At 44.4% G+C, this 20,111-nt stretch overlaps 1 protein-coding gene across 4 annotated transcripts in view; it reads left to right on the plus strand.

Moving 5' to 3' along the window:
* The first annotated feature begins 8,683 nt into the window (after window positions 1-8,683).
* The window catches only part of LOC127651374 (runt-related transcription factor 1-like), a 74,311-nt gene continuing 62,883 nt past the window's right edge, over window positions 8,684-20,111 (plus strand). The window contains exons 1-2 of one of the 4 annotated variants that reach the window (XM_052137152.1): window positions 8,684-9,146; window positions 9,237-9,398. In XM_052137152.1, coding sequence (XP_051993112.1) covers window positions 9,059-9,146; window positions 9,237-9,398 — 250 coding nt within the window. In that variant the 5' untranslated portion in view covers window positions 8,684-9,058. The remainder of the gene's footprint in view (window positions 9,147-9,236; window positions 9,399-20,111) is intronic. The other 3 variants (XM_052137150.1, XM_052137151.1, XM_052137153.1) reach the window with 3 other exon arrangements.

Raw genomic sequence — 20,111 nt, forward strand, 5'->3', positions numbered from 1 at the left:
CCCGCTACGGGAAGTGGGCATCCGCATACTCCACTACCTCGAGGACTGGCTCATCCTAGCGCACTCTCGAGCACCTCAGCCGCTTAGGGCTTCAGGTCAACTGAGAAAGAAGCAAGCTCCCTCCGGTTTGGAGTTAGACTCAGTCTCAATGTCAGCATGCCTCACAACCGAGCGCACGCAGTCAGTGCTAACGTGTCTGGCTCGCTTTAAGCCATGCACAGCGGTTCCTCTCAAACAGTTCCAGAGGCTCCTGGAGCATATGGCATCCTCTGCTGCGGTCGTGCCGCTCGGGTTGATGCATATGAGACCGCTCCAGCACTGGCTTCAGACTTGAGTCCTGAGATGGGCATGGCGTCACGGCACATACCATGTGTTTATCACCCCTTCCTGCCGTCAGACTTTCAACCCTTGGACAGACATCTGTTTTCTGCGGACAGGAGTCCCCCTAAAGAATGTGTCCAGACGTGTCGTGGTCACCACAGACGCCTCTCAACTGGGTTGGGGGCACCGTGTGCTATGGGCATGCAGCCGCTGGATCCTGGACAGGGCCCCGCCTGCATTGGCACATCAACTGCCATGAGTTGTTGGCTGTATTCAGGGCAAGCATGTCTTGATCCGTTCAGACAGCACCACCACGGTAGCGTACATAAATCGGCATGGCTGCATATGCTCCCGTCACATGTCACAACTCGCCCACCATCTCCACCTTTGGAGTCAGCCGTGACTCAGGTCGCTGCTCGCTCGCCACGCATATCCCTGGCGACCGCAACAAGACGGCGGACACTGTCGCGACAGGTCTCGCTCAGCAGAGAGTGGAGGCTCCACCCCCAGGTGGTCCAACTGATTTGGGGCCGCTTCGTCAGGGCACAAATAGACCTCTTTGCCTCCCAAGACAACTCCAACTGCCCGTTCTGGGTCTCACTAACGGAGGCCCCTCTCGGCACAGATGCGCTGGCACACAACTGGCCCCCGAGGGCTGCGAAAGTACGCATTTCCCCCTGTGAGCCTTCTTGCACTGGTGCTGTGCAAGGTCAGGAATGATGAGGAACAGGTCACCTTGGTGGCTCCTTATTGGCCCACCCGGACCCGGTTCTCGGATCTCAAGCTTCTCCCGACAGCACCTCCCTGGCAAATTCCCGTGAGGAAGGACCTCCTTTCTCAGGGACGCGGCACCCTCTGGCACCCGCGCCCAGACCTCTGGAATCTCCACGTCTGGCCCCTGGACGGGATGTGGAAGACTTAAGTGGTCTACCCCTTGCAGTCCTAGACAAAATCAACCAAGCCAGAGCTCCCTCTACCAGGCAACTTTACGCCCTCAAGTGGCATCTGTTCACAAATTGGTGTTCTTCCAGATCTGAAGACCCACAGAGATGCGCAGTTCAGTCAGTGCTTCATTCCTGCGGGAGTGGCTGGAGGGGAGGCTGTCCCCCTCCACCTTGAAGGTGTGTGTCGCTGCTATCGCAGCCCACCATGACGCAGTAGACAGCAAGTCCCTTGGTAAGCACGACTTCATTATCAGGTACTTTAAGAGGTGCCCGGAGGTTGAACCCTTCCTGGCCAAGCCTGTTGCCCTCCTGGGATCTCTCAGTTGTCCTCTCGGGCCTTCAGAGACCCCCCCTTCGAGCCGCCTGCTCATCTAGCAGATGCTCACCTCATCCTAAGACCACAACCGGGATACGTGCCCAAGGTTCCTACTACCCCCTTCAGGGTTTAGGTCGTGAACCTGCAAGCAAAGCTGCCCGGGAGGAGGCAGACCCAGCATCTTCATTGCTGTGTCCAGTACATGCTTTGCTTCCCCCCTAGGGCTCTAGATGCTCTGAGCAGCTCTTTGTCTACTTTGGCGGATGGCGGAGAGGGAACACCGTCTCCAAACAGAGGTTTGCTCATTGGGTTGTTGATGCTATTTCCCTAGCCTATCACACCCAGGCCATGCCCCCCACCCCACTTGCGGGTTTGAGCACACTCTACGAGAAGTGTGGCATCCTCGTGAGCACTGGCCTAGGGCACCTCCTTAGCAGACATCTACAGAGCGGCGGGCGGGGCAACACCCAACACCTAACACCTAGGTTCTACAACCTCAGGCTTGAGTCAGTCTCGTCCCGTGTTTTGACAGGTCCGAGCTGGTAGAACTTAGTAATATGGAACAACCGACCGGGTGTTCCGCTTGCACCTTGCGCCTTTCATCAAGCTGATCCAGTGCGTCTTCTTTCCCAGGTGAGCCAGCAATCTCTCGCTTCCTGGATGCTCTTCCTCCCTATCCCACTGGCCACAGATTCAGTGGAGGAATTCGCTGCCAGACCCACCACGAGTCGAGTGCTCCATGTTGGGCTTGGGCTCCACAGGTATAGTTCCCGCTTCAGGCAACTCCCTTTGACATATTTTGCGCGGTACGGTCCCCCCATTGGCAGGATCTGTGTCTCCCTGGGGCAGTCCTCGCTGCCCCCCGGTCACCATGTCTGTAGCAACTCCTCCCTTGTCAGGCAGGATCTACCACCGCACCATGTCCACGGGTGGCTTGACAACCCCTGTGTGTATTAACCACAAGTTACCTCCCCCCAGTTTGGGCAGGACGTGGTCTCCGCAGGGCCTTTTCCCCCTGAAAGAATAGGAACGGGAAAGGACACCTTCCCCGACACATCTATAGCATTAAAATATCCCCAGCCGCTTTTTAAATCTATACATAGAGTGAGAAAAGAAGTGGCTGGCCGGCTGTCTCCCATACAAGTCATGTCGCCTATTTCCGTACGGGTACGGGGAACCTAAGAGCGGTATATGACACCTTTTATTGGGGGCGTTGGGGAGGGTTACATGCAGCCAACACAACAGCCTGCTTGCACCTGGCTTGGCAAACACATGGTGTTTTTAAGTTGGACCCCTTGTGTCACACAATCGACACAGCGTTGAGTGAGTGACAGAAGGGGAATGTCATGGTTACTGTTGTAACCTCCGTTCCCCTCGCCACGTCACTATCCCTACCACTGTACTGTGCCGTAACCGTATTCTTGGATCCTCAGTGAAAACCTGTCTGGCATTTCATAGCCGGTCCCTTTATACCATATGTCCGGGGCGGGGCATGCAAATTCTGTCTGCCAACTTGACATTGGCCTTTTCTCAAGTTCAAGTTCAGAGGTACGCGAGGCTCTCAGAAGAGACCCCTTGTGTTACTACAATCGACACAACGTCTCGTTCCTTCCATCGGGGAACGTCTAGGTTATGTATGTAACCTCCGTTCCCTGATGGAGGGAACGAGACGTTGTGTCAGAGAAGCCGATATTCACCTCTGAACTATGAAAAAAGGCCAATGAGAGTTGGCAGCCAGTATTTGCATGTCCCGCCCCCGGACATACGGGTATTTAAGCGGCGCAAATACGGGAGTTCATTCAGGATTTTTCTGAGGAGCCGGAAATGGTCCGGCCACAACAGTGGCTCGGCTCAGCGACATGGCAGGGGAGACACAACGTCTCGTTCCCTCCATCCTAGACGTTCCCCTTCTGTCGCTCTCTACACGTTGTGTCAGAGAAGCGACACTAGGGGTCCACTTAAAAAGTGCCATGCGCTGAGCCGTGTATGTGAACTGCTGATACAGGAGCGAGCAGGTATTCCTACGTGCAGGACGACCAACTGTATCAGGCTGCACGTACCCTTCCCCAATGCCCCATTCAAGCCATCAGACTCCTTATCGTTACCCTGGAGGGGGGAACAAGGTGATGGCCGCCAACATGGGAACAGGCCAGCCTGGCTGGGCCTCTTTTCTCTCTATGTTTCTCGCATAGAGCAACTACGGCCGGGGCCCTTACACGCATTGAGGGAAGGAGGTCTTAGCCCTTCTTTCAGGGTGGAGAAGACCCTGCGGAGGCCACACCTACCCAGCAGGGGAGGCAAAGTTTTAGTGCCAAATACATCAGATGGCCTAACTTAGGACCTATGTGGAAAAGTTGGTGCAGTGGTAGACCCAACCCCGTAGGGGGGGTAGCGAACAGCACTGCGACCGAGGCAGCTGTAACTGCCTAAGGGAGACACGGGGGTCCGCTTGTGAGGGGATAGTACCGTGGCATTACAAACAGGGGGAGTCGAACAGGAGGCCTTACCTGTGGAGCACCTATACCAGTACAGGGTAGCTTGAGGTACCCGCAGCGGCTTGGGTCGGCGAGTTCCTCCGCTGAACTGCGGACCCACGAGGGCTAGGGAGGAGTCAACCAGCGACCCAAAGATTTGATCTCCTGGGAACAGAGTTGCACTGGTTTCCCTCAGTTGAGGGAAAGGGCGCTAGGCGCAAGCGATTCACCCGGTCAGATCGTCAGCATGCTACCGAGTTCTATGGGCTCGGACCTGAGAAAACACGGGACGATACTGACTCAACTCGGAGATTATAGAATCTTGCAAAAGTGTTAGGTGTTGCCCAGCCCGCTGCTCTACAGATGTCTGCTAGGGAGGTGCCCCTGGCCAGTGCCCACGAGGATGCGACACTCCTGGTGGAGTGGGCTCGAACCCGCAAGGGGGGGGACACGGCCTGGGTATGATAAGCCAATGAAATGGCGTCGACAACCCAGTGGGCGAGTCTCTGTTTGGAGACAACGTTCCCTTTCCGCTGTCCCCCGAAGCAGACGAAGAGCTGCTCAGAGCGTCTGGTGTTCTGTGTGCGGTCCAGATAGATACGTAAAGCATGTACTGGACACAGCAATGAAAGGGCTGGGTCTGCCTCCTCCTGGGGCAGCGCTTGTAGGTTCACTACCTGATTCCTGAAGGGTGTGGTAGGAACCTTGGGCACATAGCCCGGTCGCGGTCTTAGGACCACGAAAGTGTCTGCCGGACCATACTCCAGGCAAGTGTCGCTAACAGAGAATGCTTGCTGGTCCCCGACCCTCTTGATGGAGGCGAGCGCGATCAGCAGGGCGGTCTTGAGAGAGAGGGCCCTGAGTCCAGCTGAGTCTAGCGGCTTGAAGGGGGGTCTCTGGAGGCCCGTGAGGATGACCGAGAACCTGACAATTAAGTCGTGCTTACCAAGAGACTTGCCGTCTACTGTGTCGTGGTGAGCCGCGATGGCGGCAACATACACCTTGAGGGTGGAGGGGTGCAGCCTCCTCTCCAGCCTCTCCTGTAGAAACAAGAGCACTGACCTAACCGCGCACTTCTGTGGGTCTTCGGCTCGGGAAGAACACCAGTCTGCGAACAGACGCCACTTTAGGGCGTAAAGATGCCTGGTCGAAGGGGCTCTGGCTTGGTTGATAGTATCTATGACGGTCGATGGTAGGCCGGCTAGATCTTCCGCATCCTGTCCAGGGGCCAGATGTGGAGGTTCCAGAGGTCTGGGTGTGGGTGCCAGAGCGTGCCCAGTCCCTGAGAAAGAAGATCCTTCCTCAGGGGATTCGCCAGGGAGGGGCTGTCGTGAGGAGCATGAGATCCGAGAACCAAGTCCGGGTGGGCCAGTAGGGGGCTACCAGAGTGACATGCTCCTCGTCCTCCCTGACCTTGCATACCACCTGTGCAAGAAGGCTCACTGGGGGAAAAGTGTACTTGCGCAGCCCCGTAGGCCAGCTGTGTGCCAGAGCATCTGCCCAGAGGAGAGCCTCTGTCAGGGCATACCAGAGCTGGCAGTGGGAGGTTTCCTGGGAGGCAAACAGATCTACCTGGGCCTTGCTGAACCTGTCCCAAATCAGCTGAACCGATTGGGGGTGGAGCCTCCACTCTCCGCTGGGCAAGCTCTGCCTTGACAGCGCATCCGCTACCGCATTGAGGTTGCCGGGGATGTGAGTGGCGCACAGTGACTTGAGTCGCTGCTGGCTCCAAAGGAGGAGACGACGGGCCAGCTGTGACATGTGGAGGAAGCGTACTCCGCATGAGACAGAGACAGGCTGAAGGGGAGGACTTTGTACTGATACGCCTGGCCATCGAACGCGAACCGCAGAAAGGGTCGATGTCGAGGGAGAATAGAGACGTGGAAGTACGTGTCCTTCAGGTCTATCGCTGTGAACCAATCTAGATGCCGGACGCCAGATAGAATTTGTTTCTGGGTGAGCATTTTGAATGGGAGTTTTGACAAAGTCTGATTGAAAACTCGCAGGTCCAAGATCGGTCGTAAGCCGGCGCCTTTCTTGGGTACAATGAAGTAAGGGCTGTAAAAACCCTTCTTCATTTCGGTTGGAGGGACAGGCTCCATCGCGTCCTTGATTAGAAGGGAGGCGATTTCTTCGCTCAGGGACTGAGCGTGTTTGTCGCGCACTGCGGAAAAATTAATTCCCACGAAGAGGGGCGGAGACCTGGCAAACTGAATTGCGTAACCGAGTCGAATGGTCCGGTGCAGCCATCGCGATGGGTTGGGCAGTGAAAGCCACACCTCTAAGCTCCGTGCTAGGGGCACCAAGGGGACGAGTATTTTGGACGTACCCGGCGGGGCTTCGCAGCGGTGTGGAACAGGTAACGCGGCGTCGGGGAGCAACGTAGCATCCCAAGGCTCTGGTGCTGAAAACAAACTCAAAGCACTTACCTTGCTCCGCGCACCCAGCAGGGGGCAGGTTCGTGACTGAGGAGGAGGTACCGGCCAGCCGGGGAACAGTCATGGGGCTGAGGGCGGGGGTACTGCATCCAGGGAGCCGGGACTGTTGAGGCCTGAAAGCAGAGTGCCGTGAGAATGACGGAGCGGTCTTACCACCTCCGGAGCTAACTTCTCAAACTCTGGGTCCGTTGTCTCAGGAGCGCCTGGGAGCCTTCCGGGTCCTCGATGGGGTCCGTGAGACAGGAGGCGTACGCCTACCGCGGTTCGCTCGATGCCGGGGCTGAGACGGGGCTGTGGGGAGGATGGAGGGTTCCAATCCAAGCCCACACTGTTGGCTGCCCGGGAAAGCATATCGGACATCTGTGCATCGGCCTCTTCCTGGGCTTGCAAGCCCGAAGGCGGCAGCCCAGAGGAGTCCTCCGCATCAGATACCACGCCCTCCGATGCCACGGCGAACTCGTCTGCTTCCATCGCAAGAGGGTAGGCAGACTGGCTGTGAGGCGAGTCGCCGCCACCTCGAGCGGGGACGGGATTCAACGAGCGTGTCGGGGCACGGGTGGTCAAGGGGCGTACCCGGCGGAGCTGCACCCGCTACTATCCCCGAATCGCCTCCATCGCCAGCCGCATCGTCCTCAATCCCGTGGGAAGAAGGAGCGACGCGGGGGCGGCTGGAGTGGCTTGCTTACGGTTGTAAGCAAGCCGCGACCGCAACGTTGTCATGGTCATGTTCTCGCAGTGAGAACATGAACCATCCACAAACGCAGCCTCGGTGTGATCGCTACCCAGTCACACGAGACAACGCCTGTGGCTGTCGGAAGCGGAGAGTCCTCTACCGCATCCAGGAACAACACAGGGGTAATTTCACAGGGGGGAAATTACTCTTTTAAATAAAATCACTCTTTTATGAAAGGAAAGAACTCCTGAGAGATCTTTATAATCTGCACTGTCGAAGTGCTCAGGGGCAGGAAATGCACAGCCGTGCAAACAGGAGAAAGCCGCTGTTGTGCACCGTAGAGTCCAACAGCATGCAGCAGAGGAATGACAGGAACTCAGTGTGTAACACGCAGCAATTTTCCGAAGAAATTTTCTGAATGAATTCCCGTATTTGCGCCGCTTAAATACCCGTATGTCCGGGGGCGGACATGCAAATACTGGCTGCCAACTCTCATTGGTCTTTTTTCATAGTTCATAGGTGAATATCGCCGCTCAAGAGAGACCCCTAGTGTCGCTTCTCTGACACAACGTGGAGAGAGCGACAGAAGGGGAACTGAGGTTACAACAGTAACATGTTGTTTTTTCTCTATTACAGAATTCGAAAATTTGACAGATACAAATGTCATAATTTAACCAACAAAACACATGTTGATGTCAATGATTTGAATCAGGTAATTCAGTAGTTCACTAAAATCCATTGCTGTGCAATAAAATAAGTTATGGTTTTCAAATATACCTTCAGTGTATTTTCATATTAGATGATACAAGTACAATCATTTAGTCACTGTGGCCTCAAAAGGTATTAGGACATCAAGTCACACTTAAAAATATCTGAATGCCATTGCACTAGACAGCAAAGCAAGTTGCATCTGCAAACAAATAATGCTAGAGCTTTAGGCAATGACATTCACACTGTACTGCATGTGGGATGTCTTTATGAATAATTGAAATTTTTGGGTCAAAATTTTTTATTTTGTTTTAAGTTGAAGTTTTAATTAGAAATTTAACTTTTAAATCCAAATATCTTCTGAAAGTTTATTGTCAGTTTTTTTATTATTATTATTTATTATCTCTTTTGCAGAATCAGCAGATGAGACTGATAGGAAAGACGGCATGTAAATTTTGATAAGCTGCAGCACCTTTATGGCGTCTGAGACACTGGACTAATTGTGTGCTCTCCAGGAGACACATTTGCATGCTTTAACTTATGCAGCATGACTCACCTTTCTCTTTCGTACACTAATCCTGACAAAACAACACACACACACACTCACACACACACGCACACATGCATCAACTGTAAAATGCTGCACCGTTCTCACCTACTCACTTCCATCCCCCTTCCTGTTGCACGCTCTCATAATTTTTACAGACCACATGTATTTCCTCCTTTTCAAGCAAACAGGTGGGGTTTGACAGCCTCCTCTGAATGCCAGATAACGCCGTGCAAAACCTTGGCAGAAAAAAAGTCCGAATGAAATTTTCCTGAGCATGTGACACCAACGGCCCAATGGCGCACCCTTGGCTTTTTTTGTCCAATTGTGGGGAGCAGTTAAACTTGTTGTCTGGCTAGGGAGAAGCTTTCTGTGGGCCGCCACAACCACAAACCCAGTCTGCTACTGGTCACGGCTCTCTAGGCACCAGAGACGAGTGAGATAAAGATAGACAGAGGGAACCAAAAGACTGCAAGAGGGGGAGGGAGGGCGATGAGAGGACGTGTTGATGTCACCATGTGAATCAGCCAAATCGCCCGAAAAAAACCACAGCGACGCATTTGTGCTTCTTCTCTTTTACACAAGGGTAAGCATCAGTCAGCCACAGGCTGACTGCCTATCGCAACCTTTGTGAAACATGCACAGAACAACAGGACAGAACCGCCCGAACAATACCACTGGACCGGCACAGGGTGACCAAGGTTTCCAGGGTGTGGATGTGTACTGTATGTTGTGGTTCGGGGACGTTTAGGGGAAGAAATATGGATGTTTGAGCTTTGGCCATGTTGTCATGGTTGTATTTTTGGTCTTTGCAGGGCAAAACCGCGAACCCTTAAAAATTCGGGAGCAGATCAAGTTAGAGGCATTGGATTCGGGCGAAGACGACGACCTTACTCTGGAAAAGCAGCAAACGCTTACGATGGCCTCCAACAGCATCTTTGAAAGCTTGTCCTCGTACCAGTCTTGCTTTGCCAGGGGTGAGTATCCGAGATTACAAGTGGCTCTTATCAAGTGCAATTTTCAAAATTTTCTCTGATTTCGTGGCTTCGGCGAGTTTGATGATACTGGAAGCAATGAGGAAGGAACACCTAAGTTCTTATCTCTACCAAACTTGTATCGATGAAGATGTTTTCACAAAATGATGACACTAAAGTGCTGGTTTGCTGTGTCAGTGTTGCACTGAAATCTTGTGGCTGAATTTGAAAACCACATGGCTGTGGGTTACTGAGTACTTCACTGGTTAACCTCATTCAACCAGTTGATGCATGGTGGACTCCTACGTGCCTTTGGTCTTACCTACCTTTCCTTGTCGGCAAACCAGCAAAGGGCAACTTTTGATAGTTTTATCGCCTAAAACATTAGTTTGAATACATTATTTGGTGTTTGCATTGTGTCAAACATTATTACTAAAGGCAGTCTTTGACTTAAGAATTGGTTTGTTGTTAACTGAGCTATTTTATGGCGAGTCTTGAGCTAACAGTTTAACAGTTTTTTTGTAAATGGTGTGAAGATGCCGAAGTTTGAGAAAATGTTCTACACCTTTAAGTCAAATAACTTGTATGGATGGCAGACTTGCGTTCTAAATGGCACATTTGCATCTTCTGGAAAAAATCTTGATGCTTGAGGCTTTTTCAAAAACATTAGTTTTTTCACTTTAAATCATAAAATAAGCTGTTTAGTTTGTTAATCAAATTCAGTACTAACAAAGTTATGTAGAAACACAATCATACAATCCATCCACTCACAAAGCTAAGAGTGTATAATGAATGTAACATTAAGTCATGGACAGGAAGGTGTATGGATGGAATTTGATCAGTTTGAGTCGTGTCTCAGATTCAAACTCGGACAGCCAGTTATGTTTTCCAACATTAAGATTTCTCTAATGAACATCTGAAGCTTATAACTTTTGATGGGAACCAGATATGCTGCTTTTTTATGTTTGCTCATTCTAATTGCTAATCTTCCTAATAATCATGCAAAAGCTCATATTCTACATGCAACAAGGGTTTTTATAAACAAATCCCCTCAGTATGCAAGACAACAGTGATACCTGCTGCTTTGTTGATAGTGTGCAGAATGAGAACTGTAAAACTGTCATTTATTTAACACCTCTGGACTTAGCTCAATCAAAACATAACATAATTAGTATTATATGTTTCATAAATTAATTATATATTTAAAAATAAATACATTTAGTAAGTGCAGTTGCAAAAAGAGAGGAAAGAGTTAGTAATATAGATAACTAGGGTAAATAATAAAAATAAAAATAGTACAATTAATTAATTAGCCAATTTTATAAATAAACAATGAAATAAAACAAAAAGACACACTAATATAGATTGTTAGGGTTAATAAAATATAATAAAATAACATGAAAAATAAATTATTAGTAAAATAATTCATTAATAATATTGATAAATAAACAAATTAATAAAACAAAAATACATACTAATCTAGATATTTTAATCTAGGGTTAGTTAGATTAAAAATAAAATACAATAAAAATGTTACAATTAAATTTAACTAAATAAGGTGCATGAATTTATGTCTGTTTTATTTAATCCATTGAGGACTATACTTGGATCTCAGTTCTGTTTTTCATTATATATACAATGACACAATTACAAAGAATGAGCTTCATTTTTAGACAGCATCGATTCAACCTTAGAACGCTGGACTTTCCCTCCTTATTAGAGCCGTGTGTAGAATTTCTCAAGAGCTCTTTCATACGTCTAAGGGTAACTGAGTTCACAGCTGAAGACCAAAGATGATGCATTGGTTTCTTTCTGATACTGAAATGACTGTGGGTTCAGGGAAAATGGAAATCACCCTGTTAAGTCTAAACTGGCACCTGGTGCAGGTATAATTTTCTGCTGAGCTAATTGGCTCTTTCTGGCCAGGTTAAAATCATGTTTTTCTAGAGATATTATCCTAAACATGCAGTTGAATGCATATAAAAACATGTATTTAAAAAATGTTTGATGCAAATGCTTCAATCCTGTTTTAATCTTTCTCATGCACAAATGTGTCTACAAGCGTGTGAGCGCTTTCAGTTAACACAGGAAGTTTATCAGTCGCACCCAATGCATGTTTGTTCTTGAACACATGTGAACAAGTCTCAATGGAACATCTTTCACAGACGTCTTTCAAAGTTGAAGGCTACATGAATCTAAACAAAAGACCTTTACTTTTCTAATCATATACTGTAGACCTAACTGAACTAAAGATGTGTATTTATCAGTGTTGGTAGGGCTGGGAATCATCAGGAATTTAACGATTCCGGTTCTGATTCCGATTCCTCTTCACGATTTCCGATTCCTTAACGGTTCTTTTAACGATTTTTTAAATAATTATTTGTAAATAATTATTTGTAAATAAAATTCTTATTGTATTTACTACCCTCTGCTGTCTGTTACCAAATAATGAGATCATTTCAGATTTCTACATAGCAGATGCACCAAATCAAAAATAACATTTTTGTAAATTTTAGACCTTTTAGAAACATAACTATACTAAACTATACTTTTATCTTTCGATAAAAAAATATAAACCAACAAGAAATATGATGGCATATTAAATTAATTCATTTATTATTTTATAAAATTCCACTTCTTAAAACAACACTTGTGTATCTATAATTATACATTGTCATATGAACAGCCAGTCAGTAACTGCCCTGCCTGGTTTAATAGAGACACAGGTCATCATTTAAAAAAAAAAGTAACTGTTCCAGTGAGAGATTAAACTGTGTTTTGTAGCCTAATGTTTTACTATAGGCATGTGAGACAGTTTTTATTTAATTTCGAGTTGGACATTCTTAACTTTGACATCACATAAGATTACTTGTATACCAGACTATAAATGGAAGCATTGTCGATTCAAAAGAACCAGCTCATTAGAATAATTCTTTTGAGATCGGACTATACTGGAAGAATAATTTTTTTTTGCTCTATGGATTCAAAAGAATTGTCTCGTTTGAATACTTCTTTCTGTAATAGAATTGTACTGGAAGTGCATTTGTTTCATGCTGTACATTCAAAAGAGCTGGCTCGAGACTTGTTAGATTGGGAATTAAATACACTGGTAGAGCTGTGTTTTATGCTGTAGAGTCAGTAAAGAGCAGTGCAGCTGCAGAAATGTTCTGCTGGAAACAATGTCAGAGTATTTCAGGACAGTGTTCCAGGCGTATTGGTGGTAAATTGCATGCAGATGAACCGTTAACGGAACTGAAAGTCATGAAGATCATACGATTACTATATTTTTTAAAGAATGGAACCGGTTCTGAACAAGAACCTGTTCTCGGTTCCCAGTCCTAAGGATTGGGGAGTAACTAACTAGAAGTAGAAATGCTAATAACTTGAATAACTTGAAGTACAATCAAACATATGTAAGAATGCACATGGAGTCACATTTTTGCAGCTTTTCCCAGTCTAACTTTCACTACCCTCCTAACATACGCCATCAGTGAACATACTAACCAGTGGACTCAACTGAGGATTCACCTTGTATCACTCTACGGTATCTGTTTATCAGATGGTTATTGTGTACATCTACTACACACACACACCAGTGTAGCACAATGTATGGAATCACAAAGCATGTATGCTAGCTTACATTAAGAGTTTAAATCTTGTGATCTCGCTTTGCAGATGCAGGTCTTGCAACTTTCAGATACATGCTCCTGCTGAGATTAAAGGTTACTCAAGTGAATGCAAAAATACATTGCAATGTTTTTTGAAAAATGTAAGGGAAACCGTAACATCATCATCAGCATTGCTACTCACTGAGTGCACTTAAATGCACAGCAAAACGCTCATAACCACCAATAATTGGCTTCTTTTTTTTTTATCAGATTTTCTTTCCCCAAAACCTCTTCAAAATGTAGTAATTTGTTTCACCTCTGAAATGGCTTTCCTATTGTTAATGTTAAGCTATTGCCAAATAACTATTTAGGCATTAGCTCATTAGAATTCTGGTCTTTTTACAATCTTCCTGAAAAAGTTGAGATTCCAAACTGGATCAAGAAAACCATGTTTAGGCTTCATGAGATTTTAAATCATCGGATTATTCTCTTCTCAAAATCAAGGTAATGGGTAAAAAATGGGCGTGCTGGTTCTTAAACTTTTATGACTTTACCCTGATAAACAAACGTTGTTTAAGCCATTTACATGACATTATACATTGACAGATTATAAGGCATAATCATATACGATCGTGCATGTGAACGTAAACAATTTGTATAGTTAAATTACAGATTACTAAATAAAAATAGCTAACTGCTTTATAGGTGTTTAGAGGGGCAATGTTTTTTAAATAATAAAACTATCAAATTATAGAATTAATTTTTGCAATCACAGCAGTATTTATCTGGCACAAAACAAAAAAGGTTTCAATAAGGATGACAGCAAGAAATTTACACTAAATGAAAAAGAGGACATTTCACAAAAGCACTGAATTTGTAATGTGTTAAAGCTGAGGAGCAATACGATGTGACAAAAAACAACAATGTAGAGCATGGCTGGGTCTAAGGAATGACTGGGGGGTTTGTTTCGGCCCCATAGTCAACTGTGAAACAACTATGGGTCACTAACACACCCCACCACCCAAAGATCAAAATGCCCCCCCCCAAAGATCTCATCATTGTACCGGCCTTGATGTAGCGATTTGTAATGTTACACAACTTTTGTTACAAAGATTTTTTTTCCATAGCAATCTCTGTTAATATATTAATTTGGAGAAAGAAAACCAGTCGTTTTATGTTTCTGGATACACTTACAATTCCCATTAGCGTAAGGCTAAAATAGATGCTTTTTGTAGATAGTGCACGTTTTCTACCTTATTACAGAAGAAATTGCTGTTTGATGCAACTTAATGCTTTGTGAGAGTGATCGGTCATTAGCCATCTGTAAAGTTTGTATGTTTATCTTTAGTAGGCCAAGGTGTCCCTGTGTTTTCAAGAAAATAAACAGATAGGTGCTAAAAGTAAACTTTCAACTTCGACATGTGCCACTTGAGCGCTCCTTTACTCTTTATCTTCAAATGAAGCCACTGTCGCTCTTAACATCTCCTGTTTCCTTCTCCAAAGCGAGCTCCATGCGGTCTGGCACTTCGGATACAGTTTTTACTCCATATATCTCGCAAATGTTTAACTACGGCTGAAAGCTTCAAAGGTTGTTTTCGTGGTCCTGTGGGTCCCAGTGTCACCAGAGATGGATTTACGGTGGTTCTTGAGGGTGGTCTCTGCATTGTGGACCTTGCATTGCGGTGGCCTCGTGCCTGACCACCGTTGATTTCTGGTTATCTACATCCACAGGGACCTGAGAAGGAAGCACGTCGCCTGGTCTATGCAGATTCAGAAAGGGTCTTGCATAGGGTCATAAATTCCTGCTTCTTGCTCCCTTGTGTCCATTGGTTGTTGGGGGGAATTTCAAGAGCTTGGCGGAACCTTGAGAAAGTGTGGATAGGGCTGATGGGGTTGCATCAGGCCTCAAAAGTTATGGGAATGTGGTCAGTGTGGCACCTGAAATAAAGATACTTTAACACATGAAATATCGCCTCAAAGTAATATCGCCCCAAAGTTCCCCTACAATTACAGTGCAAAAGGAAGCATGCATTGGCACATCAGCTGCATGGAAATATTTGCCCCTTCCCAGATCCTTTCCAAAGGCCTTTTGAGAAACTATAACTCATATAATATCTTATGTATTAAAAAGCTAATTAAAATTTGGAATGCAAATTTTTTGTCAAAAGATCTGATTTTCAGTTTGCAAAAGCCTAAATAATTATTTGGCTAAAGCATAACATTATTCAGTAGGAAAGTTGTTTCAGAGGTGAAACAAATTACTAGATTTTCATGAGATTTCAAAAAAGAAATTATAATTATTATTTAGTATAGCATGCACTGATGATTCATATTAAGTAGCAAATAACTGAGCTACTTTATAGCCTGAAACCTCATCTAACACCACAGAGTAAATTCAAACTTTTCCAAAGTTCAGGGTTCCCATATTGTACAAAATTGTTTTGTCAGTTTACATAAAAATGTGTTTCATGTGATTGAATTAAATAAAAAAAAAAAAAAAAGGTTATTTAATCTGTCTAAATATACTTGACCAATGAAGTTACACCAACAAAAGTAATTTGGCTAGATCAAGTAAAAATAGATCCTATTTTTAGATAGAGTGCATGGTCCTGGAACCTGGAACTATGAAAAAAAAATTCAATTGTGCTTTCCAAGTCTGGAAAAATCCTTGAAATTTCTACAACGAAAAGGGTTTTTTAATTATTTAATTTTTTTAGTTATGCTTTGCACAAAAATATCTCATCGACTCGATGTTGCTCTCATGTAGAGTAAAACTTGCTTGCAAGCTATACTGTAGGCTAATCATTCTTTTCAAAGAATCAGTTGAACCGTTAACAAATTGGTCTGTGTGAGAGCAAATCATTCTGAAGTTGAATAATTTTAAAGATTTTTATCTACCAATTATCTACTAATGAAAAGGTCATGGAAAAGTAATGGAAAGTAACTGGTCAAAATGTGCACAGACCCTTCAAAATAGCTTTTCTGTAACCATCCTCAAGGTAGCATGCAAAAACCCATCTATTCCTCTATTAACACCTGATATGTTATGATATATAATGCTGATGTCTCAATATCAGAATGTTGAGTCGGTAGGATTCGCCTTGCTTGTCTTTGGCGAGGTTTGTATTGAGTTTCCTGTCCTCGCGTCCTCCAGTGTGTCGCTGTGCTGAAATGGATTTTCTAACCCTGCTCTCTTTACATGGAGCAGCTGCTGGGAGCGTTTGGCCCTGGTCATATTGAGCTCAGTGTCTGGTAGACAGGCAGGCCAGGCCGGCAGCTATTGAGCCCAGTGTCGGACAGAGAGCCATGATGTCAATGTATTGAGTGGCGTCGGCACTGGACAATCCATGGCTCCAGAAACAAGAGATAAAGATGGTTAAATGTTGTTGTAGGGGACTGCTGGTCACAACAAGCTTGAATGCTGGTGGTCATATCTGAAAGAGTTGGTTATGTAACAAAGGTCCCTATTTTCAGAGTGCTAGCGCTATGCTATAAGTAATAAGCACTAAGTCAGTGGGCATCGCCATAAAGCTTTGGTATTTTTGTGCAACCACGCGTAAAGTCTGGGCTCAAGTGGTGTTGGCGAAATCGCACGTGCAATGTGCTGATGGGCTGGGTCAGGTGCAATTTAAGTCTGAGGTTCTCCTCCAGTTATTATAGCGACTGCATCCTATTATACTGTATAGTTAATTTCCTCAAGCACCAGCAATATAAACAAACACAGCACATAAGAAGTTGGTAGTGTATATGCACTGTATGTAATGAATTAGAAGAAAATAAATATGGACTTACATTCTTTTGTGCATTATCTGCATCCTTGTTAAATGTTTGACATATTTCAATGACAGTGACACGCTCCTTTTATATGCATGGAAAATGTGGTTCAGGATTTGGATGTAGGCTCCGTTAAATTGTAGAGAATGTAATTATTATTAATCATTATTATCAACTACTGACACACAAATCATGGCTAGTATTAACAGTGGTTATGTCGGAATGCAAAAAATAAATCATTTCCATTGTAAGTGCTTTACCGTATCCTCAGTTTTTGCTCTCTTTTTGTTTTTAAAGAAAAGGAGGGACGAGTTGAAGTGAACTTTTGTGGTTATCAACATTATGCCACAAATGCTGTTGATTGAGCACAACTTGTATTGAACCCGGAATAATCCTTTTAATTTGGCCACATTTTGCATATATCCGAAAAACTAAATTCTACATTTTTGGAATTGATATGAAAAATCGTATTGCATTTTAACGACGCTCTGGTATTGATAACCTTCTTTATTGCATATATTTTAAAATAGCTTGCCAAAATTGGGGAAATAAATGTTTTGATTAATGTTTACACAATAATTGTGCAATAAGTTAGGAATATACTAATATACTAAAACAAATTCAGAATTATTTTTCATAGCTTAGTTGAGAACATATGTGCAGAGTATAGTTTATATGTGTCTTATTCAAAGAGATTTCTATACATTTTGGATAGAAGAAAACAGAAACCATCTAATAAATGCAGACATTGCTAATGCTTATGTAGAGTATTAAACATTTTTCTTGTATTAATAAAGAGGACATGATTTAGAACAAATTTAGATCTTGATTTCTCACTGAAAAATTATTTTTTTGTCGTTAGTGCCTCTGAAATGTGACATTAATGTTTGTTTTACTGTTGACCTAAATAAAAATAACCTGTCACTTCATAATAGCTTGTCATTTTAAACATTCATTTTAAAACAAGTCAGACTGCAGCAGTTCTCAGTGTGATATTTCTCAAGAGATGTTTGTTTTGCTATGAACTCACACCAGTTTCAGTTCATTTCAGTAATTATGTGAAGGAAAAACACTGATTATCTGACCACATCAACTCCATATTGGAGTTGACTAAATCAACTCCATAATGGTCAGTTATCGATCAGAGTAAGCTGCATGTTGAATGTGAAAATCGCAGCGGTCCTGTATGTCAGAACAAGCCAGTCCAAATAGTTCCACAGAAAGAAAAACAAGACTATTTTAAGAATATCAACATACTATTACTATGTCTGCAGTATGTAGTATGTATGCTGTATGCATGGAATACACAGATTTCCTTCTAAATTTGTCAAAATGTGCAGTATACAAAAGAGCATACTGTATGTAAAAATAATGCCTACTGTTTCACTTAGGCTACTGTTCTTTTAAAAGTAATATAATTAATTAGTAGATAATATGCTAGTTTTCCATTACAAACAGCCCAACTGTCACCCATGAATACCAAGGCCAGTCCATCACACCTCTGACTTCAAGTCACTTCAAGACTTCAAGTCACAAGGACACATTTACTCATGGAAATCACTATTGGCGCCCAAATTGTATTATGCCTGTAAAGGGAAGAGAAAGCAGCTCCACTGGTTCAATGTGTATGTTGAAAACCACAGAGAGGGTTTTGCTGGTACAGATAAGAGGTCGGGAACTCTGAGTTCTTCGGTTCTCCCTCATGTTGGCCTCCTCTCGCACATCTTCTTCCTGTCAGTCGACAGCTCTGCGTTACGAGGAAGATGTGTTGTTGAAAATAACTGTATCGATGTCAGCCCAAGTTTCTGTTTTAATACCTAGCTTTGAGAAAGCAGAATAAGACTCGTTTCAAGACCTTGACAGGAAGAAGCTGCTTTTGCAAGGTGTGGGAGGAGCACGTCCCTCTCGCTCTCCGTGTATTTCATGTTTACAGGATATGTGCAAAACTCTAGTACAACCAAACTGCAAATATCCTCATCTCGTTGGTTTAAAGGAAAAGTTCATCAAAAAAAATTTTTTTTTAAGTTCTGTCATTGTTTACTCATCCTCATGTAGTTCAAAACTCATATGACTCTCTTCTGTGGAAAACAAAACTATTTGAAGGATCTTTACGCAGCTTTTTTCCGTACAATGACAGTATGTGACCATATCTGTAAAACACAAAAAAGACAAAACTGTCATTAAAGTAGTCTATATGTAATACAAGTTGTCTGAAACCTAACATTTGTAATTTGAGGAAAATTGTTGTTTTTATTTACTGATAATCCTCACCTTTGATGAAGCTGTTGTCAGGCACATGTTGTATTCCTGACAAAAAGCTATTTTATCGTTTTGTAGAAAATAGAACATCGTATGGTCTAACATAATCTCATGACAATAATATTTTGGTTGAAATCGTAAGATATCGTACAAATTGGCTCATATGAAAAGGTATGACTTTTAATCCAATAGAGACCAACCAGTCAAACCATCCAGTGATAGTGGCTTGCCCCTATTTTGCCATTGCAAAGCCTTTCTATCAAACTAATCGGAGAGGATAAGTTACTATAAGAGTTGATAAGAGTGTTTAATTTGGACATTTATTTTAATGTTGCCTCAAGCATATGGCTGAACCCAAAATGATGTATTGATAAGTCCCCTTTCTGCTGGTCAGAGTGTATTGTGAAGGGGGTTACTACACTCAGGGACCTTTATTAGAGTGGAGTGTTGAGATCGTTTGAAAATTTGGTTCAATATTTTTGGATTTCCATATCTCAGTTCTGTAGTAATTTACAGCTGCGCCACCTGCTCTGTATTGTTTTTGGGAGTAGCATACACCCCCCTAAAGTGGCAGATACTCTGGGAGAGCTTTTGGAAAAGGTCATGAGGCATCAATGTATTACTCCCTGCTAATTCAGAGTCTGGGGGATGAAGCTCTAACTTCTATCCATCCATCCATCCATCGTCGACCGCTTATCCTGTGTACAGGGTCGCGGGGGCTGGAGCCTATCCCAGCTAACATTGGGCGAAAGGCGGGGGACACCCTGGACAGGTCGCCAGTACATCGCAGGGCCACACATAGACAGACATACACTCACACTCACCTCCACATCCACACCTAGGGCAATTTTTTGGAGCTCTAACTTCTATTAAGAGATAATTAGAGAAAGATTTAAACTTGGTCAAGTCTGGCATCTAGAGATGGGTTCGCCTTATGCAATTCAAGATTTTACATAGATTCTATTGGGCCCCCTCTAGATTGTATAGGCCTGGTCTTAAAGACACACCCACCTGCTGGTGATGCCAATCGGAGGATAGAGACACAACCCATGTTTTTTGGGGGTGTGTTAAGATC

Source organism: Xyrauchen texanus, chromosome 11, assembly GCF_025860055.1.
Source record: "Xyrauchen texanus isolate HMW12.3.18 chromosome 11, RBS_HiC_50CHRs, whole genome shotgun sequence".
NCBI lineage: Eukaryota > Metazoa > Chordata > Actinopteri > Cypriniformes > Catostomidae > Xyrauchen > Xyrauchen texanus.